General features: G+C 42.3%; 1 protein-coding gene across 1 annotated transcript in view; it reads left to right on the top strand.

Moving 5' to 3' along the window:
- Positions 1–578: 578 nt before the first annotated feature.
- The window catches only part of LOC111871462, a gene marked incomplete at its 5' end in the record, with an annotated part of 601,181 nt that continues 575,114 nt past the window's right edge, over positions 579–26,645 (top strand). The window contains 1 exon segment of the mRNA XM_023864604.2: positions 579–1,975. Within this exon segment, the coding sequence (XP_023720372.1) occupies positions 1,751–1,975 (225 nt within the window).

Raw genomic sequence — 26,645 nt, 5'->3', positions numbered from 1 at the left:
TATTGTCAGGGTGATTGGTGCTATATTCATTATATTTTGGTATCTTTATGTAGCTTCTGTCAGTGAAGTGAGTTTCTGAGATTAGGAGTATGTCAAAGTCGAAGTTTAGTATGAATGTCTGTATTTCTCGAGCACGTTGGCACAAGCCCTTGGAGTTCCATTCTACGATTTTTAATAGAGTACTGAAATTAAACTGAAGAGAACTAATTTTGACCCCAACAGACTCCGCGCAGATGGCTGTAGCGAGGAAGTGGTTCCACTCGTGTCATAGTAATTTGGGATAGGTTTCTCGATGTCTCCAGGTGAATGTCAAACAGTACTATACCAACAACAAGATAGTTCTGCTGCTCCTCATTCATGCTCACCAGCGACATAACATAACATCTGCAGTTGGAATGACGTCGTTCTTTGTGCCAAGAACTGTTTCCATTTGAGTAGTAGGGCAAGCGATAGCAGCGTCGCTCAGCGGCGGGGCTGGGAACTTCAGCCAACACGTGATGAGGCCAGTAGTAGTGTGCCGGCTGCCGAAGGAAATTGTTGTGCGCGTGTATGTCTGGGTTTGGCGAGTGTGCTGTTGCATATCACCCGCAGTGCTCACTTGTCAGATCGTATCAGTGAACATATACCGTTACTTTGGACGTTATGGTTAAAGAGATTTTAGTGTCTTTATTGTGTTAAAGGATGTGGGACCCATACTTCCACAGTGACGCTGATTGCGAATAGCTATCGACAGCCCATAACCTCAACAGTTAATACAGCATCGTAAACAGACTGGGTGTGCCAGTGTCATTATGATACGGATTATGTTTTAACGAAATGAAACGTAGCTCTGAATTGCTGCTTGGTTCATGCTGTTTTAAACTAAAACACAAGGACAATAGTGATTTTAATCAACATTACTTTAGGCCTATATATAGCATGTCGTTAGATGTGGCGAACCATCGACTGTACATTCGGAGTGGAAGTAAAATGCGGATGTGAAGGCTTCATTGGCTGCAGTTGTTAACTGACAAACATGTACTTCAGCAAACTGATGTGTTGAGCTTGCCGATTCATTTTGGTGCACCCAATCAGAAGAACCACAAGCTGACAATCTTTTAATGAGACGTAGCTGTGAAGTGTTGTAGTTAATGTGATACCCAATTCAACTACTACAGTAATTCTAAGTGGATTCCCAAGGTAGTTTTTTTGCTGTTGTCTTCAGCAGTTGAATGTCATATCGCACGTCTTCTTACATTTCTGCAGTTTTGACAGTGCACTTGGGACATGAGAATGATTAATTGGATTTCAAGTGGATAATAAAATACAGAAGGACATCATAATTGATCAGATTTGCCCTTAAATAGAGTTAATAATTTCAAAATTGTCAGTTCGTCGAATTATTTTAGAGTAATTGTAATATTATAGCTACAGGAGAGAGTATTGCGTAATTTATGTTTATGAATGGATAATATAATCGTGAAATGAGAAACAAATTTCGAATTTCGATATATCTCGCTGAGTATAAATGTTGAGGACACTGTAGCGCAACAGGGACACACATCACGTGCACAAATTGAATCATGTGGCGGCGAAGTCTTGTAAAAGAAATGTATTGTGCACATAAAATGAGTTGTTCTAGTGAGAATTTTGTTGTGCCGTAATGAACGCTGACAAGATGTACGTGAATGTGTTTGAATCATTTTCGAAATTATCCCGATTGAGTGGACAGATTTGTTTGATTGTATTTCCATAACTGTCGCTTGTCATCATGGATACCGGAGTCGACAGTGCGTTGACAAGTGCGTCACGGCGTACGAAACTTTGCCGGAAACTGTCTCGGCGCCTGTCGCTGGTCACCAAAGTGCCAAATATGATCGGCGTGAGACTCAGACAAGAACTCGGCGGATCACGTGACTCACCGCGCACCGGTAGGGGGTCCCAGCACAAGAACTTGGAGATAACTGCGATAGCACCGGATAAGACGCAGAGAATTGTAAGTACAATGCTTGCTGTGTAGTTCAGTCCATTATATTACGGGAAAAGCATATATATGGAGAGTGTCTGAGAACAGAGAGCTTAAAAGATCGAGAATACACGTACTTGGCTCTAAGAGACAGGAAGAGACTGAAGAAAATTGTGTAATGGGAAGCTTCGTAATTTGTACGCCTGCTTGTCACCAAATATTGTGATCGCATAGAGTAGGAGCCGGGATAACTGCAGGGGCAACGGATTTTTGTCTGCGCCATAGAGACTAGATCGGCTCTGGCGCTCACCCAACCTCCGCTCCAATGGATACGAGGGGGAGGGGGGGGGTTGAGTTCGACGGGTCATGTAGCACGCAAATGACACATCTGAAATGTGTGTTGTTCAAAATTTTATTAAGAAAACGTAAAGGGAAGAGATCATGTAGAAGACCTGGGGCGGATTTGATTATGCAACTCCCTGATCCGTTTTCAAACTGCCCTCCTTTCGTTAGTACAGTGTGTGTTGCCGGCAACAGAACAGGTACCGCTGGGCGAGGCTTTGTTCTATGCCACATCAGTATACGATTTTCTCGTGTAATGTGCCTTAGTTCTAGGCCACATCGAGATATGAGTATCTCATGTAACGTGTCTTGTGTATGTGTGTAAGGGGTTGGCCATAAAAATGTAACGTGTCTTGGTTCTAGGCCATATCGAGATACGGTTGGCTCAAGTAGCATGTATTGGTTCCAGACAACATCGAGATATATCGACTTTGCCTTTGTTATTGACAGTGTCAAAATAAATTGCCTCGTATTCTTCGATTATATGTACAAAGGTAGAAAAAGTTAAAGTTGTCCCTTTGCTTAACTAATTAAGGACTACACCATGAAGGCGTATGGGGGAGTGGATGTATAGACCCACATTTTCTTGACCTCGGCACTAGCTGGAGGTGAGTGGTCAGCTTCACGTCCCGGCCTCTCCGTCCCCTTGGAAAGAGCCCCGGTACCCATTGGATAGAAGGCTGAATGGACCCCAGAGCCGGTCTGGACAACGTGGAGAAGAGAAAATTCCTGACTACCGGGACTCGAACTCCGACCCCTCGGCCGTCCAGCCAGTAGCCAGCCACTATACCGACTGCGCTATCCCGGCTCCTGATTTTATCATGTAATGTGTTTGATAATTCTGGTAACTACTTTCCACTTAATTTCGTATGTTTGTCACTACCTCTTTAATTTTTCATGTTCTGCCTGGATTCGACTCTGTGTTTTTCATATTGTGACGATGTCTCACATCATGAATTGTGGCAGAATTGTGTTGTGCAGTTGAAAAGCCTAGATATTGGACTCAACCGGTGTTTGAGAATAACATTAAAATAATTAGCTTGCGGGTGGATTAGCACCTCATTTTCTCGTATGAAGATATTTTCGTAGGCATGTTGTATTTACAAAAGGAAACTCTATGTACTACCTTTCTTAGAAAATGTGACCAGTACCTACTTTCGAAACCCCTTATTTTTTTAGTTCCCTGGGGTTGCGTGGGGTGAGTCAACTCGGTGCGTCGACCACTAACTGGCCAATTGTATCCAGCCCCGGACTAAAGATTATGAGTGTGGAGATGTCTCTGGAATGAGAATTGGCAGGGGAGACCGAAGTACTCGGAGAAACCTGCCCCAGTGCCGCTTTGTTCACCACAAATCCAACGTGACCTGACTTGGGCTCGAACGCCGGCCGCCGCTGTCAGAAACCGGCGACTAATTGCCTGAGCTATGACACGTCCCAAACCCCTCAATTAATGTGGTGCAAACACAACATTTCAAATTCTTGGACACTGTACAGAGGTTCAGTCCATAGAGCATCACCATATACTATGAGATCATTAGCGAACAAACAAAAATTAGGTTTATTATAAAATTTTGGGGCGTGGTTGGTTGAGGCACTATGCTACAAGCCGGAAGGTCGCGGGTTCAAGTCCCGATAAGGTCATTGGATTTTTTTTTCAATTGACCTAATCCTTCCGGCCGCACTATGGCCCTGGGGTCGACTCCGCCTCTAACAGAAATGAGTACCAGGAATTAATTAAATAATTTTCCTGGGAAGTAAAGCGCGGCCGACGCATAAGGCAGACAACCTTACCGCCATCTTTGAGCCGATTGTCTAGATAATGTGGGACCCTCAACGTCTCACACACCCTGTGGGCCTTCACGGCCTGTTACAGGGATAGCTTTACTTTTTATAAAAATTTTAGCGGGCATCCGGAATTCTGCAGAGGACGCTGAGATTACCGCGGGCCTACAGTTTGTGATCCGTGGCGTAGACATTGGTAAATAGAACTACAAAATCTCACTACGGCGAGTGTGAAGATTACGGTCTTCTGAGGACTGACGCCTTTCAGAATCGGAGGAACTTACGGCTATATCTTCAACCCTAAAGACGGAGGCAGCAGGTTCCTCCAAGACGCTGGTACCTGTCTACAATCCACCACGGCGTAACCTCCAAGAACACTGCAGTCTTGAGAACTGCAGGTCACTCGCTGGGAGATATGTTGAGGACTTGCCATTGCACAGAGCGTGGGGATAACACATTAGTATTTCTGCTTCGTATTCAGGAGATCACGGCCCGGAGACTTACTGAGACTTGTCATGGTCGTCATCAGTCCCTCCAATCGAAAGCTAAATTCATGCCTTACATAGACCACTTCCGCCTTTTCCCACAATTCATAGTTCGCAGACATAAAGTCATCCGCCGTCAACATAAGCTGCCAAATTGAAAATGTGAAAGAAGGAAAACATCAAACTGGCCCATGTAGTTAATGGTAGTTTGGTAGATAGATAGCAATGTTTCGGAGGAACCTGCTACCTCTGTCTTCAGTTCTGAAAATTGAGTGCTAAATTGATACCTTAAATAGACCGCGACCGCTTTTTCAAGTATTTACTCACAGTTAATAGTTCACATACTTCATAATCTATACAGCTGAAAGAGCGTCCTTCAATGAATCAGATTCCATGGAGGTGAGTCCTTCTTGAGAAGCTACCAGTCGCTCAGCTGCTCAAGCATTTCACAGCATGTTATGTAACCCGAAGGTTCGTTACCATGTTCACAAGAGCCCTCCACTGGTCCCTATTCTGAGCCAGATTAACCCAGTCCATAACACCCCATCATATATCTCTAAAAATCCATTTTAATATTTTTCTCCCACCTGCATGGAAGTCTTCCTAGTGGCCTCTTTCCTTCTGGCTTTCCCACCAAAATCCTATACACATTCCTCTTGGCCCCCATGCATGTTATATGCTCTGCCCATCTTATCCTCCCTCATTTGATCATTCTAAAACGCCAAAAAGACCCATGTAGGTCTTTATTATAAATGTCAATTAAGCACAATTAGAATACTTCCATACATACTGGTGAAAGTCCTTTTCGAGCGTGTTAGATCTTGTGAAAATCGCTGAAGCGATTCTCGAGTTGTTCTGTGGGGACAAACAAGAAGACATGGAGAAGCAAACAGACGCATTTTTGTAAATCTTAATTGCGAATGAGGCAGAAACTAAGCTTTTGAATGGACACACGAGAAAGTCATAGAGTACCATATAATAGTTAGCTTGACGTTATATTCTTGTCTTTGAGAAGTGGCCCCAATATGAAAGAACTGGTTACGCCATGTCTTAGTTTATAGCGTTCACATATCACGGTTGAAATTTTATAAAAATGTCTGTAACTTTACGGTCCCTCAGACCGGAAAATCGAGTGAGTTCTGCTCTTCGAGTTGTCTTGTAAACACTGTCCTTGGGGAGTTGGCTAAAACGCTTTGTTTTATTTTAGAAACGTATTGTTTTGTTGTAGAAACGTAGCAGTCTCCACGTCATAAACACCAATGGTGTTTTAATTGCCCGTCCTTATAAGTAAGCCATTTTCATTAAAAAAAAGTCATCGCAGTTTCTGGCGCAATTTCACCGAGTAAGCTCGATCAGAAGGTATTTTTTTTTTATTGCTAGTGGGGTGGGACTAAGTCCCTTGTACTGCGGCCACTTCTGGCCCATTGTACCAGCTCCAGATGATAGCTGAGGGTGATTGTGGAGCAATTGGTGGAATGAAGATTGGCAGGGGAAACCGAAGTACTCGGAGAAAACCTGCCCCAGCGTGGCAGAAATCCCACTTGAACAGACCCGGGATCGAACCCGGTCCGCCGCGGTGGGAAGCCAGCGACTAACCGCTTGAACTATGGCGCAGCCATGAACAGAAGGTAACGGTTGAGACTTATATTCGGGAGGTCCCCGGCTTGAAACTTGGCCAGGGTACCAACTCTCATATCTGAGATTTCCGTGTTTTTACTTCGTCGCTCCAGGCAAATCCTGACGTAGTACCTTCAGTTCCACGTTACGTGGGTCCCTTGTCACCACGGCATGGCGCGTCCTCAGGTTACGGATGGAGGAGGCAGCCTCCAGATATAGAGGGTAGCTGCGAATATATTGGATAAGCAGTCGCGGACAGCCGACAAGGGGTGGTCCTCCACGTTGGGGGTTGGGCTAACAACTCATCACTTTAAAAAAATAAGGTTGTTACGCAAGATCACAAGAAGCCTCAGACGTGAACGTCTTCCTTGGATAAACGGCTTAAGCGAAAAAATTGGATACGAGATTTGGTAATGTTAGACGTATGTATGGGGCAGGTTCGCTCAGGGCAGTGGCAGAAGAAATTTCAGAATGTAAGTTACATTTAGCGGGAGTACAGGAGGTCAAATGGGGCGGAGGTGGCACTGAATCAGCAGGCGAATATACATTTCTCTATGGAAAGGGGAGTAAGAATCATGAATTAGGTACAGGTTTTCTCGTACATAAGAGAATCGTATCGGCAGTTAAGAGGGTGGAGTTTATTAGTGATAGGATATCATATATAGTACTAAAAGGTCGCTGGTGTGATATCATTGTTATGAATGTTCACGCCCCAACAGAAGATAAAAGTGATAATATAAAGGACAGATTCTATGAAGAACTGGAATAATTATTCGATAAATTCCCGAAATACCGTGTGAAAATTTTGTTAAAGAGATTTCAGTACCAAAGTAAGGAGGGAATACATTTCCAAACCAACGATTGGGAATGACAGTTTCCACGAAATTAGTAATGATAATGGAGTTAGAGTGCCGGTCACGGTAGCTGAGCGGTCTAAGGCATGCACTGTCTTCGCTCGCTTGGAAACCGGGATCGTGGGTTCGAATCCCACTCAGGGCATGGATGTTTGTTTGCGTTTTTCTGTGTTTGTCTACAGGTGGAGGCCTTGCGACGAGCTGATCACTCGCCCAAGGAGTCTACCGAATGTGTAAGATCTAGAAAAACCGAAGTGAACGGAGAAGTTCATGGAGGTAGGCCTAGGCCCACTGGGGCTGTAGTGCCAAGGAAAAAAATAGAGTTAGAGTAGTAAACTTTGCCACACCAAAAAACCTTACTATCAAAAGTACAATGTTCCTACATCGTAACATTCATAAATTTGCTTGGACATCTGATGGAAAGATACACAATCAAATAGACCATATTTTTAGATCATAAGTATACGTCTGTAATGCATCAGTAGCCTTATATAAAAGACACTAGAAATATATTTAATTTACTATAACTGCTTGTTAAATATTTTAAAACGTCATTAAACTTATACATTCATCCCGTGTTGCAACATGTTTCGGCCACACATGGACCATCATCAGGCAGCATTTCTTTTTTTCATGATATTGGGTAGACCACTGCACTGTACATTTTGTCTTCTGTGCCCCTAGGTATATCGTATGTGTATTCTACGAAAGAAACTAAGAACAAAAACACCGGTGTCCCTAGAGACAGAAGACTAACTGTACAGTGCAGTGGTCTTCCTAATAACAAAAACAATATTGCCTGATGATGGTAACAAGGAATGAATATGTAAGTTTAATGACATTTTAAGTATTTAACCAACACCTTATTTTTAGTGTCTTTTATATAAGGTTATTGTTGCATTATAGACTGTAATTACGATCTGAAAATGGTGCCACATTGCAACAGGATGCTGAAATATAATACTCGTATGAATTGACCATATTTCGATAGACAGAGAAGGCATTGAAGTGTGTTTGATGTCCGATTGTGCAGGGCGGCAGATTGTGATACTGACCACTACCTGGTGGTGGCCAAATCTAGGGAAAGACTGGCAGTGAGCAAACAAACAGCGCACAGAATTTATAAGGAGAGGTCCAATCTCAAGAAATTAAACGAGGTAGAGGGTAAAGAGTAGTATCGTGTTGAAATCTCAAATAGATTCGATTTGGAAAACTTAAACACTGAGGCGAAACCATAGCTGGACGCTGACCTTGATTTTTTCTGTTTGTTGTGTTGTGACGGTCAATAAAGAATTGTATACTGAGGTGGGTGTTAATAAAACCTGGGAAAGTATTAGAGAGAATATCGAAATTCCTGCCAAAGCGAGTCCAGGTTATTATGAACTGAAGAAGCATAAACCATGGTTCGATGAAGGATGCTCAAAATTATTAGACCAAAGAAAACAAGCCAAATTGCAGTGGTTACAGGATCCAAGCGAGTTAAATGGGGATAATCTGAAAAATATAAGATGTGAAACCAGCAGGCATTTCAAGAACAAAAAGAGGGAATATCTGAAAGACAGAGTTGAAGAGTATGAACAGTAAGAACAAGAATATTAGAGACCTGTATAGAGGAATAAATGACTTTAAAAGGGGTTCCCAGCCTAGCAGTAACTTAGTGAAGGATGAGAATGGTGATGTGCTTGCAGATTCCCACAACATTTTGAATATGTGGATTAACTACTTCTCTCAGTTATTGAATGTACGTACATAGGGTCAGTGCTGTTAGGCAGAGAGAAATCCATACAGCTGAGCCGTTACTACCTGAAGTTGAAATTGCTACTGCAAATTTGAAACGGTATAAATCGCCAGGTAGTGATCAAATTCCGGCAGAACTTATTCAAGCAGGAGGTGAAATATTGTGTTCTAAGATCCATAAGCTAATTAATTATATTTGGAATAAGGAAGAATTTTCTGATCAGCAGATGGAGTCTATTATTGTACCAGTTCACAAGAAGGGCGATAAAACTGACTATAGTAATTACCGGCGGATATCACTGCTATCAACTTCATATAAAATTTTATCCAATATTCTTCTTTCAAGGTTAAGTCCACATATAGATGAAATTATTGGGAATCATCAGTGTGGGTTTCGACGTAACAGATCAACTACTGATCAGATCTTATGCATTTGTCAGATACTGGAGAAAAAAATGGGAGTACAGTGAGACAGTACATCAGCTGTTCGTAGACTTCAAGAGATTCTATGATTCAGTTAGGAGGGAAGTTTTGTACAATATTCCATTGAATTTGGGGTACCAATGAAAGTAGTTAGGTTGGTTAAAATGTGTTTAAACAAAATGTATGGTAAAGTCATTGTAGATAAACATTCGTCTGATAAATTTTCTATCCAGAATGGTCTAAAACAGGGAGATGCTTTATCGCCACTGCTTTTCAACTTTGCCTTAGAATATGCCATTAGGAAGGTCCAGGGAAACCAGGTGGGACTGAAACTAAATGGGACACATCAGCTGTTGGTCTACGCCGATGGTGTGAATCTGCTGGGTGATAAAGAAAAAGACAAACTTTAATCAACGCTGGTATCGAGGTTGGTCTAGAAGTGAACACAGAGAGAACTAAGTACAGTGGAACCTCGAACTTCGGACACAATTCGTTCCAGGAGACGGTTCGAATTTCAAGTTACATTTTCCCGTTTGAAGTAATGGAAACTGAATTAATGCGTTCCGGACCCCAAAATTTACCCAGTACAGAAAATTTAAGTGCCTGTTACAAAAGATAATATTGGTAAATAAGGATAAAACAGGTATATTTAATTTTAGTAATGTAATGTTTTTATTTATAATAGTATACGATAGATAAAAATATTGTATAATAATGAATCAGTAATAATAGTAGGAGGGATATCACTGTTCACTGGAAGGTGAATTACCTTTTCTTCATCTGGAATCAAATATTTGAGAGTTGTGGTTCCTTAACATTACCACCACTTGATTTTCCTTTGGAGAGAACCCTGTCTATTATCATGTGTTGTTGTCTGTTTTTTAAAATGTTTCTGAAATACTGCATTACATTGCCATTAAACACAACTGCCATATTGGTGCACCGCTTACGTGAACCACGTGAATCTTTGGTCGACTTCCGAGTTTTTGTTCGAGTTTAAGAACCTGATTTTCCTCATATTGTTTGTCCGAGTTTCAAGTTGTTCGAACATCAGACATTTCGAAGTTCGAGGGTCCACTGTTATGTAGCTGTCTCGTCACCTGAATGCAGGGCAAAATCATGACATAAAGATAGCTAACATATGTTTTGGAAATGTGACACAGTTCAGATATTTGGGAACAACTAAAACAAATCAAAACCTGATTGAGGAGGAAATTTATAGGGGATTGAACTCAGGTAATGCTTGCTACCATTCAGCCCAGAACCTTTTGACTTCTCGTCTGCTTTCTAAATGCATAAAAATTAGAACATACAAAACTGTAATTTTGCTTATGGTTCTGTAGGGGTGTGAAACTTGGTGTCTGACATTAAGGTAGCAACATAGACTGAGGGTGTTTGGGAACAAGGTGTGAGGAGAATATTTGGACCGAAGAAGGATGAAGTGACAGGAGGTTGGAGAAAACTGCATGAGCAGCTTTATAACTTGTACACTTCTCCAAGTATAATTAGAATGATAAATGATCAAGGACGATGGGATGGTCAGGGCATGTAGCACGAATGGGGGAGAAGGGAAATGCATATAGGATATTGGTGGGAAAGCCAGAAAGAAAGAGACCACTAGGAAGACCAAGACGTAAGCGGGGGGACAGTATTAAAATGGATCTTAGAGAGATAGGATGGTATGGGTTGGATTGATCTGGATCAGGGTAGGAACTAGTGGGGGGCTCGTGTGAACACGGTAATGAACGTTCGGGTTCCATAAAATGCTGGGAAGTTCTTGAGTGGCTGCACAATTGGAGGCTTCTCAAGAAGGGCGCAGCTCCATGAGTCATTAGATAAGTACCTTAACTTAGTTCGTGACCACTTTGTGCATTCTTTCCAGTTATTCACTTCCATCTAAATGCAGTCTGAGTTTCTGGCATCTCCATTAAAGGAACAACAGAAATAAGAAAGCATCTGCATTTATCGAGTCAACACATGACATCCTCCTCTGCCGACGGTTTGTAGTCTCGACGCTGATAGCGTCTTTAAATAACCCACATATAAAAGAAGGACGGCCTTGTTTCGAACTATGGCTACCGGTAAGCACCTTTGCTTCGTACTCTGGAAGACCAGGGTTCAGTTTTAGGCCAACAAGCAACCATCCTGAGTGAGGTCTTCTTGGCTTTCTTCGTTCCTCCAGGTAATTCGGGGACAGTACCTCGAGGTAAGCCCTGTCCGGCTCCTAATCCATTCGCTAATCCTACAGTTAGACTATATACAGAATGTCGCAGGAGGAAATGTCAATATTGTCATTCTAAGCAGGAAAGTGTGTCCCTTTCCGAACGGTTTTCGCGGCAGAGCTATGGGTGTTGTCGCCTGTATGAAGCAGTGGCAAGGTCACTCACACGAGCTGCAAAGTGCATTGATGCCGACGGTGGAGTTTTCGAAAACGTGTTATATAAGTAAACTGTATCAACTTTCTCACTTGAACAAAAAATACAGGTATCAGAAACGGTACGTAATGTCTATTTCTTATCAGCAATTTGTTCTCTTGGGGTGGAGTGAGACTGAGTCCACTTGGTACGTCGGACACTAACTTGCCTATTGTACCAGTCCAGGATGATAGGTGATGGTGCATGTGGAGCAGTCGGTGGAGTGAGAATTGGTAGCGGAAACCGAAGTACTTTGAGAAAAACCGCCCCAGTACCTCTTTCTCCACCATAAATCCCATATTATCTGAACCGGACTCGAACCCGGGTTGCCGTCTTGGGGAACCGGCGGCTGACCGCCTGAGCTATAGCAAGACTAACAATTTTGGAACTGTACAGTGAAATAGCTCTATCTCGGAAACCGCTCGGAATAGGACACATGTACATCTTTTTCTTAGAATGACCGATACTGTGACCTCCCAGTATATTGACCTTTCCTCCTGGGACATCCTGTATAGTCTGAACTTCTGAAATTATCGTTAAAAACCATAAATATAAAGGAAATACCAGATCACTGTTCGGGCCTATAGACTTCTTTCCTTTAATGATGTGTATTCATTTAGTTGTTTAGTGGATTGATGTAGGGATCGTGTTAACATTTTAGACTTTGAGAACAGTACAGTGTTCCCGCATTCTAAGGTACGAAATGTATTCGCGCGCTCAAACACAGGAATCGTGCGTTCGAATCCCCCTCGAGTAATTATGTATGTGTGCTCCAATTCTTTGTTCGCGTTGTCTTTTACACTGTAGGTTGCGTTCTTGCGACGGGCTCATCGACCGTCAAAGGAGTCCTACAGGAAGATTCATAATCTCGGAATACGTTCTGAATGGGAACAAGTCGGGGAGCCTGATCCGTCAAGGCAGACGAAGGGTAAGAACATAACCTGATGTAATTAACCCCCTGTAGGACAGCAGTAACCGTAGTTACCGTAAGTACCGCCGAATTTGACATTAAAAACTGCATTGCCCCCACGGCGATGATTTCTCTGAACGACTTTGGCCAACTTAACATTGTAATGAAGATGTAATGCTGTAAGAGTTGAATTTTTAAACATTACATAGATGCATTTAATGTTACCTGGGGTTAATTGTGTGAAGTGCAAGACAGAGTTGTATACTACAGTCTGATAACTTCAGAAGTCGTCGTACTTCTAGATAACCATTGGAAGGAAATGGTTGTTTTCTTAGTTGCGTCACCGCGTGCCTGGAACCCATCTTATCTATAATTTGGTCAACTTGTATCCGTATAAGCCCTTGTTTACATTTCCTGCGTAGCGAACTTGTTAGGTACAGGGAATGGCCATTAACGTTTGCCGAGAGTCTGTCTACTATCACCTATCAAAAAACCTGAAGACCTAAATTTCGTGGTTTAGGTACGTCTAAAACTGTGTGTGTCGCTCCAACGTAGGAGTAGTGATTTGAGCGTATGCCTACTTGTGCATGACGTGAGTCCAAGAGGCAAGGAAGTGCCAGGAATATTGATATAGTTGTGTGAGTTTTATGATTCTTTATCTTTGACCAATATTTGTATGGTGATCGGGATAAGTAGTAAAAGAAGTAAATAACGAAGTAATGAAAAAGATTGCCGGTCACGGTAGCCGAGCGGTCTAAGGCATGCACTGTCTTCGCTCGCTCGGAAACCGAGATCGTGGGTTCGAATCCCACTCAGGGCATGGATGTTTGTGTGCGTTTTTCTGTGTTTGTCTACAGGTAGAGAGGCCTTGCGACGAGCTGATCACTCGCCCAAGGAGTCCTACCGTATGTGTAAGATCTAGTAAACCGAAGTGAAACGGAGAGTTTCATGGAGGTAGGCCTAGGCCCAAATTGGGGCTCTAGCGCCACAAGAAAAATGAAAAAGATTGGTGTAAAAAAATCCAGGTAAGAGACAGCGTGCGATATCCAGGCGTAGAATCATAGAGATATGGTGTGAATATGTGTGATAGGGTGCAGTGAGGGGTTTTTCTAAACACAATGAACCATTGAGTTTGTTAAAATTAAGGAAATAATTGATCAGCTGAGTGACTCTCAGCTTTCCACGAAACATCCAGCGCCATGGGGTTTCACTAGTTTTTTTTTTTATCCTTGGCACTACAGCCCCGTGGGCCCCGGCCTACCTCCATGAACTTCTCCGTTCACTTCGGTGTTTCTAGATCTTATACATTCGGTAGGACTCCTTGGGCGGGTGATTAGCTCGTCGCAAGACCTCTACGTGTGGGGTTTCACTTGTACCACATATAAATGAAGGTCTTATAAATATTTATGTGGTGTGAATTTAAATTTACTGAGGATTATTCTACCTCGAAGGATATCAGTGGCCCAGAACCTGTAGTAGCCTCGGAGAGACGAGTCTGAGGCACCATGCCCTGTCAAAAATGACCCCTCTCCCTGGAAGTTATATTTTAAGCCCAGTGATTACTATATATATACCACTTCATTTGACGTCCAAGAAATTTACACGTTTCCCACCTATTAAATTCACTAGGATATCTTCTGATTGAAGGTTGGCCGCATTTGGTAAACAGGAGATGACATTCAGGTGTGCTTCATGTACGCCCTTTGACGGGAGCTTACTGTGTTACCGATCACTATAACAGTTGGTGGTTGAAGAAGTTAGGGAGGGACTGGCAGTAAACGAGCAATGGAAAACTTACATATGAAGAGATTCATCTTCAAGAAATTAAACCAGATAGAGAGTAAAGAACAGTAACAAGTTAAAATCACAAACAAGTTCGCAGCTGTGGAAAACTAGATGATGTGGACTTTACTAGAGCTTGGAAAACCATTGGAGAGAATATCAACACTTCAACGAAAGAGAGTCTAGGTTATTACCAGGGCCCGGATTTTGATGACCTGAAAATATTTAATAAATGACCTATAAAATGACCGAAAAAATCCATAAAAATTACCTAAAATGTAATATGCAGGGTCCGAATTTAGATGACCTGAAAATATTCAAAAAATGACCTATAAATGACCGAAAAATCCAGAAAAATTACCTAAAGGAGAAAAGAAAGAACACTTCGCTTCCGCGTTATTCACGTTTCAGAAAACATATGAAGAAAAATTCCCTGAAATGGCCAAAAATGACAAATACCCTTGAAAGTCCAAAAATTTACCAAACAATTACCCCAAACATGAAAAAATGACATTAAACCTAAAAATGTCAAAAAATGACAAAAAAATACCTATAAAATTTACATTTCTGTAACCAGTAGCTCATATCCAGATTTATATATTTGAGAGCATCGCATAGAATACAAGGAAATAAAGATGACATGTCATCAGAATCCGAGCCCTGGTTATTACGAATCGAAGCAGTATAAGCTGTGGTTGGGCGGAGGGTGTTGAAAACTGTTAGAGCAAAGGAAACAGTCCAAATTGCAATGGTTGCAGGATCTGAGCCAAATAAATTTGGATAATCAGAACAGTGTGAGATATTAAAAACAAAACGAGGGATTACCCAAAAGACAAAATTAATGGGCTCACAACACACAGTAAGAACAAGAATATTAGAGACTTATATACGGGAATACATTAATTGAAGTCGAGTTACCAACCTAGAAGTAACTTACTGAGGGATGAGAATAGTTATCTGTTTGCTGATTCTAACAAGATTTTGAATAGATGACAGAATTACTTCTCTCGGCTATTGAATGTATATATGGTTTGAGATGGTAGGCAGCCAGAAATACGTACAGCAGCCTTTAATGCCTGAGTCTAGTCATTTTGGGGCTGAAGTTGCTATTGCAGAGCCCACATCACTAGTTAGTGATCAGATTCCGGCAGAACTGATTCAAGTAGGAGATGAAACATTACGGTTTTAGATCCATAACTCATTAATTGTACTTGGAATAAGGTATAATTGACTCAGCATTGAAATGAATGTCATATTGCATCAGTTCACAAGAAGGGCGATAAAATGTCTTCATCGTTTTCTTTAAAGGTATAGGCCATTGACCTATTTCCTACTTGAAGAGAAGATGTCCTCCCATCCAACCATGGGTCGTCCGGTACTTCGGCGTCCTCTGGGTTCATAATGCAGTAATATCTGTATAATCTCTGTTGTCATTCTTAAAATATGTTCCTGTCAGTTTTCTTTTTGCCTCTCTATTCTCTCAGTTGAATTGAATGTCTTTAATTCTGAACTTATGTGTGTAGTTTGTTTTTGAGCTAGGAGAATGTATTCAGCTACAGGACGTAGGAACCCCGTTTCAGCTGACTTTATTATCCTTTTGTCTGATCGATTTATTGTCCAGTTTTCACTTGCATAAGCCAGGATAGGCACTGCCACTACCTTGTAACCTTCTAATTGTGTTTTTGTAAGATTTTTTGCCTCAGTGTTCTTATCGTTCTACACCTTCTCTGAAATATACCTATTTTAATGTTTATATCTACTGTCAGGCAGTCTGATATATTAATACCCAATAAATTCAAACTTGATACCTGGTTTTGTTGTCTTTCGTTATCTTACATCTGATTTTTTTTTCTTGAAATGCCATAGTTTTTGTTTTTGTGGTTGAAATTCTCATGTTAAGAGACATTTGCTATGTTGTCAAGTATATTGACTGCTTTTGGTGTCCCGACGAACACACTCGCAAGTTTTGGAAGCAGCGAACTGGTAGCCCCACCATCAATCTATTCTTGCGTAGCACTCGTAACGCGACCAGGGACGATTAAAACTGTTGATAATCTTCAAGAGAATTTTTCCGGCTGTAAAACGAACTGTAGTAATCGTCGAGTAATTGTCGAGGCATATCACTGTGATTCATTTACGTATTAAGCACGCCTATACAGGATAATTTTTAATAATATTGACAAGTTCACGGCTCTGCGCTTCACCCGTACCGGTGCACCTGAGTTTTGCCGATGTCTTAGCATTCCGATTTGGAATGATCACAGGAGGTATTAACAACGCTGTCCCAAAAGCACTGACCCTGTGCACGTAAATATCTTTCGCAATTGTTCGGTTAGAAAAACTCACGTACAACAATCCTTCTTGCACTTACAGCACACCATACACCAACTTCCACTGGATGGCTCCAGCAGTTGTGTTGTCGTTCTTGCACTAGACTTTGTCACTCCAGTCTCTTGAGTTAGATGTTTCAGTGATATGCTAGGTGTATGTTCAAGTGTGGCCCCTGTGTCATCTAGTTAGTTAGTTATTGGAGAGGGTGGATTTCCCCATGCACTTAGACCTGTATTGGTCCATTGTGCTTCCCTCTATGATTTCTACCAGTCTCTGTATCCTACCGGCACTGGTGCTTACCATCAGTCCCGCCCAGCCAGCGAGACCGGCTCTACTAGCTGAGAGGTATCTATAATGCTTCCCCCATCTACCGGAGGTATTAGAGACTGCTGTTGTGCGGGAAACGTCCGTAATTTGGCTCACTGACCTCCTTTGGAGATATGAGGTTCTTTTACGTGCCGTAAAGCTACGAAACGGGACCCACGGCTTAAAGTCCCTCCCGGAGGACTTGTTCCCTGAATTTTTCCGCCCCTCTTAAAAATTCGACGACCTCCGCCGGGTATTTGAACCCGCGTACTACGAGTCATGAGGTGGGAACCTTACCTCTAGACTACGGAGGCCGCTCTCTGTCATCTAACTTCTCATTGAGCACTTGGCTCTTAAGAGTCCCATTGTTTTAAGTTTATTCACAAAATTATGAATTGTTTGTCTGCTGAGTACTTTTTCATCACAATTTTCGCCGACACTTCAAGCAGATCCGTATTTCACGTAGATGTCATGCAGAAATACACGTTGATCCAAGGTATAGCGAACCACGTCGTGCCACATTTCTCACTGATAGTAACTGAGATCAAATTACTAATGGAGCTGATAACTGCAGCCCACTTCTGAAAAATCATAAACAAACACATGCACAAACCGCCGTGTGACATAATACTGTGTAGGGGTCTACAGTTTAATTATTTTCCTTCATTCCCATCGTTATCGGCCGTCAGGCACGCTGAGTCTTCGGCAAAATTCGCATGCGCTTCGGGGTCGGAACGGGCGCGGTGAAGTGCAGAGCCGTGAACTCGTCAATAGCATTAAAATGTCCCTGTGCTTCTTAACGGTGAGGGAGGAATTGATCGAGTGTACGCTGCCGTGTTCTCTGGATTGATTGCAATTGAACAAAACCAGCGCAGGCTTCTAGTGCAGATATAGGACTGCCTTCATTTGAAATAATGTCGCAGTCCAACAATGCATTTCCTAGCATTCTGGTTAGTTACTCGTTCACACTTGGTTGTGTCATCCTCTTCGGTTTCTTGATCCTCTGATGTCTTCTGCTGTTTCGCTGCCCCTTGTTCAACAGTTGCTTCCTCACAGTCTTCATTTTCATTATAACATTGAAAACTATTGTCGGTGTATGAAAACTCATCGTAATTTCTGAGGTGATGCATTTCCAATACGACGCAATTTCCACTGTCGGCCTTGTTCAGCATCTCCAAGTCTGAGTGTTTGAAACCACAGTGAGCAAAGGATTTCTGAATGGTTTTCATACTAACTGTTCGCCAACTACCGGAAATAAACTGTACTGCTTGTAAAAGATCAATCCTTGCACTGACCTCCTTAGCTGTTGAAGATGATGTTAGTAGATTTTCTTGAATTGCTTCAGGGATGTAGTTTACCAATATATTTTTCTTTATGCCCATCGCCTGTACCACGGGTGTTGTATTGGGGACAAATTCCAGTTGGATATTTTTCAAAGAATCTAAATGAGGGTGTGCTGCACATTTCTCAAGAACAAGCAAACTTGTCCTCGATTTCCATTGTAATTCCAAGTCCTAACTCCTTTGCCATTTCTTACAAATTTCAGATGCCATCCACGCATTTTTGTTAGCATAGTACATTGATCCGATTAAAGCACCGAATTTAGCCCTTCTCCCAATAACCAACAGCTTCCCTTTATCAGTTACAGAATGTTTGAACTGCACAAGACAATTACACGATCCATTACTTTCTTTGGGCCAGATAGAATTGCGTGTTTGTCGCTTACGAAAACGTCCTGCGTGGGACGATAAAATAAACCTGTTTCACTGGCATTACAGATATCATCTGCGCGAAATTTCTGAAGAAAATTGGGCAGCTTTTTGGATTTCCCTTGTTGGTCACTTACGCTCTCCTTCTCACCGCATGCCTTCTTGAATTTTGTCCCAAACCAGCATATCCATCAAGAGAGTCAACCAGTTGTTGCTTTGAAACTGTTGGGACACAGCCATTAGGCAATCCTCTGACTCTCTTTTCAACATTGGACGACAGACACGTACACCTCGTCTAGTTACGGCAGAGAACCACTGATTGAGGGCCTCTTCAACACCTTCACGCTTCCGTTTTTTTGGGGAGGTTTCGTGTTGTCCGAGGCGTGATGTCCGTTCATCTCACAGTTGCTCTTGCTGCTTTATAACGCGTGCAATTGTAGATTTGGGCACTCTGGCTACCTCCGTTAGTTGGCAATGACAGGTGTTAGGCGGTTGGTTTTAATTTGTTGAAGTATGGAATTGTTGTCAGTGAGTGTTAAATCTATCCTAGGCATTTTTGTAGGGATCTAAAACTTGAAATGAAAAAAAAAAGAAACCCGCTGCACACGCCGCAGTGGACGCAGAAACGCAGTCACTGCAAGACTGACAGGACTGAGAGCCATAGTAGCTGCTTCTTTACTTATGCTGAGTCAGTGACTCATTGATTACGTAGTAATCACAAGCGCGCCGTGTAGCAGCTGCTTACTAAATTAAACGGCATGGTGTCCCAAATATTCTCGATTTGTTTTTGTTCTCCAGGTCCAGTGACTATTGAAAGACTGATTCATGAGGAAATTGAGAGCAGATTAAATTCGAATTCAGTTCAGAACTTTTTGTCCTCTCGTTGTGCTCCCTAAACATGCAGAGATTACAATACAGGAAACTATAATGTTTCGTGTAGTTTTGTATGGGTGTGAGACTTGTTGTCTGAGGGAATAGCATAGACTGAGGTTCTCTGATAACGAAATATGTGGACCATACACGGGTGAAATAATATAAGGCTGGAGAAAATTGCGTAATGAGGATCTCATGGCTTGTACTTTTCGTCAGATGTAATTAGAATCATGAAGTGAAAGAGGATGAGATAGGCAAGGCATATAGCACGAATTGGGACGAAGACGAAAAAGAATAAGAATGCACACAGGGTTTTGTTATGAAACCAGAAGGAAAGAAACCACCAAGAAGACCTATGTGTTGCTGAAATGATAATACTAAAATGAATCTTTGTGAAATAGGATGGGGCAATGCGGACTGGATTGAACTGTCTCAGAATTCGGACCAGTGGCGGGTCTTTGCCTGCACGGTAATGAACCTTCGGGTTCTATAAATTATTTGGAAATTACTGAGTAGCTAAGTGACTGGCGACTTCTCAAGGAGGACTCGTCCTCATAGAATTAGTATATTTATGTGTTTCGCATGATTTTCGCAATAAATAACGAGTGTTTCCATAATGAACTTTAAGCAATTTATTATTTTGATGGAGACGCAGTGTTTTCTGTGAGACAGGAACTCTGGGTGAATTTTGGGCTTCAGAGAGTTAAGATGTTTATGTAAATTTTCCCTCGTGGAGCCGCATCACCATTGTTGTATCAGCGAACGCGGATTCCAAAGGAAGAATACATAGTTAGGATTCGTAACCCGATAAATCTGATGCAAAAGAAATGACTGGCCTTGATCTTGTATGTCCCTACAGAGTGGATTAGGAAGGCAATGGACTGGCCGAAATTACGAAAGTAACGTTTTACGTTTGATGATTTCACGGCGGTCAGTTTTAAGGTTACGGTCTTCTCGGATGTGACGTCATACAGACAGGTATCTGTCGTAAAGGCAAGTGTTTAAAGCGCGTTGACCACTGCACTTGTGTGAATGGCTTTGAACTGCACGTTGCTCACAGAATACACTTACCTGTTTCTGATGACTCTCGGAATACACAGCATTAACCGATTGGTTTTCGTATTTGGAATGCAGTTTGCTTTCTGTGAGGTACAAACGGAAATTTTAAATGTTATTTAGATGCAGTTTTACTGACACAGCTGTCTGCGAATGGCATAGACAACCAGCAGTGATTTTTATGACAGGACAATTGATAACATACACAATTTTGTAAGATTTGAGGCTTTCACGGCGGTGACTATGAAGAAAGCAGTCTTCTGGGATTTGGCACCGTGTATATGTGGTGTCAGTCTGCTTTTACCGGTTCTCACGGTCTCTTCGCTTGCAGATTTCTTATATTTTTTCTTCTACCCTGAAGATGGAGGCGATACGTTCCTCCGAAACGTCGGTTAACACCACATATACACGGTGTCAAATCCCAGCAGACTGCTTTCTTCATACACAATTTTGTTTGCGGACAATCAAGTCTTGTTAACTCAAATTGAAGTCAAGCTACAATTGGATACTCAGCAATAAAATAAATTGATATCTTCCTACAGTTTGAAGGTACACCTAGGAGAACAAGAGTAATGGCTTTCAGAGGCAAACNGGTCTAGTGGTCAAGAGTTCCTGGCTACAGATCCAGCGGTCCCGGGTTCGATTCCCGGCACTACCAGATTTTCTGAAAAGTAATGTGTCTGGAACGGGGTCCACTAAGCCTCGTGAGGATAATTGAGGACTGTTTCAAGGAAATAGCGGTTCTGGTCTAGAAAACCGAGATAAACGGCCATGGTGATCTGTTACGCTGACCATGCCCCACCCTCTATCCGCAAAAATTGGCACTAACTTCGCCGACAAGCGGCGGTCGCTCGGTTGGTATAGTTCGCTTGCGGACTACAGGCCACGGAGTTTAGTAAATTCTGTCTACCTGGGTATGCTACGTGTATATCACAGAATTTCGGCAAAGACGTGTGTAGCGTGTAGCAGAAATCCCAACACGCATGCGGCACAGTACATTGAACGTTAACGTTAAAACGTTAACGTGTTTGAAGTCAAGTTGGTTCCCGTGTCAATGTGTACGTCTAAACATTGGGCACTAAATGATGCTGATAGAAAACGGACTGAAACAGCAGAAATGAAATTTATAGTATGAGAGTTCGGACTTGGTCTGTTTGATCGTGAATATAATACGCACCTAGTTCGGAATTCTCAATTTAAAAGAAAGAATGCAAGAATACAGAAACCAATGACATGAACATTTTCTAGGAATGGGATACAGCAGGGTAGCCCAAGGAATTATGCCGTAGAAACCTGCAGGATAAAGAGACGTAGAATAGGCCCCAAAGAAAATGGCAGGATTTGTTGTGACGCCCAGAAGGCAGTAGCAGATGATTGTGATGAATATCAGGCTTCAGAAGGTTAGGGAACTTACTGATGAACTCCACAGGGCAAAACTTGTTGCCTGCTTCATGACTGTCTTTTGATTGGCTTACTTTCCAAGCCTGAAGATTGAGGCGACATGTTTTTTTTCTTTTCCGGAATGTCGGTTGACTCACAACGGACTAATCTATTTGTTTACAGAAATTCGCCGCTGGGTCTTCTTTTATCTAAGACACACTTTGTCCTTCCAACATACGTCCTGTCTCTGCGTAGGTCTCCCAGTTGTTATTTTTTTTTTTCGAACTAAACTATACTTAAATTTTAAATTATGATCTGCTGGTTTGTTACACTGTGTAGTCTTGTAGGCGGTTGGCAGTGTTTCCAGTCTGCCTTGAAGATGGAGACAGCAGGTTCCTCCGCGTCGTTTGTAATCAGTTACCAGACTACATGGTGTCATAACCCAGAAGGCCACGATATAACCTCAGTTGTCATGAGCTTGAAGTAAACAGAAGGTAAGGGAGGGCTGGATAACTGATGAAAGAGCAGTTGTAAGCTGAGCAGGTAGTCAGGCCGTTGTAATGAGTTTTCTGACTCGGACGGTGGTTGGAGAGAGGACGGTATTAGTTTCCAAGGTCCCTCTGGCAGTGGCGTGGCGCCTCATGGCCCCACCAGTAAGCCTGTACTTTCACGTTCTTTCGATAATTTACAGGCATTTTCTGAAATGTTCGGGTGTAAATAGGCCTGCCGGAAGATACGTGAAATGTTGGTTTGTCTTTTGGTACCTCTGTGCATGGTAGTAGCAGTGGTAGCTATACGGTGTCAGATTGCAGTTCGCCGCTCTGAGGGTTTTCAGTTTATGGTCTGCCTTGGTTGTGCAACATATCTCGTCATTTATATATTTATTTCTCTTAGCACTTGATGATATAGAAATCCAGATAGCCCAGTCGGTACAGCAGCTAGGCTACGGGGTGGTCAATGGAGGAATTTTTAGTTTGATTCCCGGCAAGAGTAAAGAGTCTTTGTCTTCTCTACAGCATCAAAGTCGACTCTAGGGCACGTCGAGTCTTTTACACAGGGATTCTGGGGTCTCTCTTATCGGTCCAGGGTGTGAAGCTTACAGATCACATCCATCTGTTGCCTAATCGAAGAATGCATGAAGCCATACCGCCACTTCCTCATACTTCTTCAGAGCGCGGTGCTTAATTAAGTACGGCGACAACTTCGTTTTACTTTCTAAACTACGGTAGTGAGGCATGAACGGGGGGTGACTGCAGCAGGAGAACCGAGAGCTACAGCCTACCGATTGGACAAAGGCAATGAATACTGGACTACGTAGTTCAAGGTCAACAGAATTTTAGACTTGAGCTTCTCACAGGGTTTTTCTGGGTTGTGGTTGATACACACTGACGTTATGGAAGATGGAGGTAACAGATGGAGGCTACAGGCTACGCGGCAGAAATGAGTGATGTATGCGAGTCAACACAAATGAATAATGAAATGTATGAGAAATCCAAATTTATTATTAAAATTAAAGAGATTACGAGATGTCGGAAGACATGGTAGGACCATGAAGAAAGAATGGGTGAGTGCATGTGGCTGAAAATATCATGGAACTGTATATAAACTTACAGGGCGAAGAGTAAGAGAGAGCAGTAGGAGACGCTGGAAAGACGATTTTGAGTCCGGTACAGGCATAAGTTGCCTAATCCGTAAAGAAAAGAAGAAGAAAGAATTTATAGCGTCTAATAAGGAGATTCTAATGTCGAAGAAGGATGAAAATTGTCGTATCCCCCAAGAAACTCCTGGAATAAGAATCCACAGCAAGGGCTGGCCTTGATGGTTAGGCCAACTGTATTATTATTTTTATTATTGTTTAGTGTCATGCTTTGTAGATGCATTTTTGCGATTAATCTTGATAGTATTCAAGTCTACTGCCGCTACAAACAGTACCGATATAAAACTATAAGATTTCAGGTTTCCACGACAATGATGACTCATAGTGTGATCTTCTGGATCGTATCACCTTGTAATCATGTTGGTGGACGCCAGCATTTCAGAGGAAGCTGCTGTCTAAACAGAACACAATCTAAATAAATGACGCACTAAACTATACAGTACTGCTCAACACCAACCATACATTTCGGTCGAAAATATGTCAGAAGTTGGTCGCTTTCAAGGTAAACAGTAAGCCCCTTGCATCCTTCTTGCACGAAATTCTGTCGTTTCTAAAACGAAAGGTGACTATTCTGACCCCGGTCACTGTCCTGCACCTTCTACAGAAATGTATGGAGTTACAGACCGGACAGTCGTAGTCTCCATAGTTAGTTATGTTCCATTGGAAATTGTTATGGCCTACAGTGGGCCGATACGCACAGAAGAGATACTCTCTCGATGGTTCTTGGTATATAGATCACAGTGTGAAATGTGATCGAAATCCGTCTTACACTGCGATCATGTTCCTACACATCGTCAGGCCGCTGAGACGGAAGAGTCTGTAATTCCCCCGGTGTGCTAGTGTGGCGAAGATTCAGACTTATACCGGGAAACAAGCCTGTAGCCCCACAAGTCTTGCCCACGGATGTGGATCTTCTGGGATGTCGTTCATAGTCACCGCCCTGAGAAGCTCGGAGTCGACAGAATTTATTCAGGCAGTAGCTCCATGGCCTGATTAGACTGCAGGATGGTCATAATTTTCCGCCTGAGCCGCTCACCGATTTACGAGAAGCTCTGAAAATGGTCCGGAGACTTAAACGCGTGGACACACCGACAGGCAGTCAGAGGTTCTGATCGTAACTATGCGGCACAAGGGTTGTCAGGATTTTAGCCATCTCGGAAAACTATGGAGTAACTCTGAATCCATATTGTGCCGAATATACAGGATCATGAGCCCACAGCAGGGCTTCGATTTGCGTTACTCATGGAACAGAGAACCTTGCGGGAAACGGTCTGTAACTAAAAGACTGTAAATATGACTACCTCTCATGTTATATTTTAGCGTCCTGTTGCACTGATTTAAGTCCATGATTTATTTCAACCGTCTTCCAGTGCATACACTCATCTATCTCACTCCTCTCTCTCGCACTACATGTTTCGGCACAAAAGTGCCGCCTTCTGGTGCTTATTCGATTTACGTTAAACTAGTTCACTGCATGCCTTGCCGTCTTCATATTAAAATAACTAAAATATATATTTATCATATATATTGATAAATATTAAATGTTAAAAATATTAAAATTGTTCAGGATTTTTCATCCCTATGTCGTATCTCACTACGCGAGTCACACCTATCCTCTTCTGTCGGAGCACTCTTTCTACTTTCGTGTGTGTATTGTGCTTTGTGTTGTGTCTTGCTCCTGTGACTGCGTGTGTTATACTGCTGGGCCTGCTGGGTATGTGTGTCTCAAGGTTTGTGTTAAACTGAATCTGCAGTGGACTCCGTACTTAGTGATACACATTCAATAAATGGAAATGGTTAATATTAGGGGAATGAAGTAGATACAATTCACAGATCACATGGGGTGTTGAAATTGCTGTCCCTCTACAAGTAGATCATCATCATCATCATCATCAGTAATCTGTCAAGACGACAGGTCCACAGTCTCTTCCAAAACAATTCCTCCATTTAATGCGATCTAGAGCTTTCTCCTTCAAATGACAGTATCCTGTTCTGTCCCCAAGGTCATCCAGCATCTTCTTACGTCTTCTTCCTCGTCTTCTTGTCACTTCTATCCGCCCCTCTATCTTTCCTTCGATAACTTCTTTTAGAAGGCAGTTTCTGCGTAAAACATGACCAATCCAATTAGCCTTCCGTTTTCTTATTTCGTGTAGGATATTCCTCTGCTCACTGACTCTAATTAACACTTCTTCATTTCTCACATAATCGGTCCAACTGATCTTCTCCATCCTTCTCCAACACCACATTTCGATCAAGTAGGTATCTTTCACAATTGTGTCGTTAAACACACAGATGTAGCAATCCTTCTTGCACTTACAGCACACCGGACACCAACTTTCACTGGCTGAAGCAGGACTTCGTGGGTTAGATGTGGATTCTGTGAACTTCAGTAGCGAAAATTTGCATATTTATGCATCCCTGCAAGTGAAACCACGCTTCATCAGAAAAGAATGTCAATTGCGGACGACAGACTGTAGAAACCGACTGCAAAAATGAACCCTGATAAGCGGATGGCTCGACTGCAAGTCGTGCTTGAATCACTGTTATTTATAGGGTCTAAGCTTCGGCAATTATCTCTCTTGAGCTAGACGTTTCAGTCATTTTGTAGGCCTATGTTCAAGGTCGGCCCCTATATCATCTAACTTTTCCTCAGTAAGCACTCGGGGCCTATGTTTTTGTTTCTTGTCTATCAGCGGTCCCGTTGTTCTAAGTTTATTCGCCAAATTGTGCTTATTTGTCTGATGGGAACTCTTTCATCATGAAATTTATGACGAAATTTTCGCTGAAACATTGTAGCAAATCCGTATTTCACGCAGGTGTACAGAAACACGTCGCTCTAAAGCTTTCTGCATCATGACGGAACACACTGCCGACTAATTATAACTGAGAACAAACAGCTAATGGAGTTGATAATTGCCACCCTATGCTGACAAATCATAAACAAATTCCCACTCATGAACCGCACTGCGCGCAACGAGATATAATATCGCCATGCGGTCCATAAAGTTAATAACTCCCCATAATTCAAAACGTTATGGGTCA

Source organism: Cryptotermes secundus, unplaced genomic scaffold (genome assembly GCF_002891405.2).
Source record: "Cryptotermes secundus unplaced genomic scaffold, Csec_1.0 scaffold465, whole genome shotgun sequence".
In the NCBI taxonomy this organism is placed as follows: domain Eukaryota; kingdom Metazoa; phylum Arthropoda; class Insecta; order Blattodea; family Kalotermitidae; genus Cryptotermes; species Cryptotermes secundus.
Note: the sequence above shows the minus strand (reverse complement) of the source record. Positions and strands in the feature narration are given on the sequence as shown.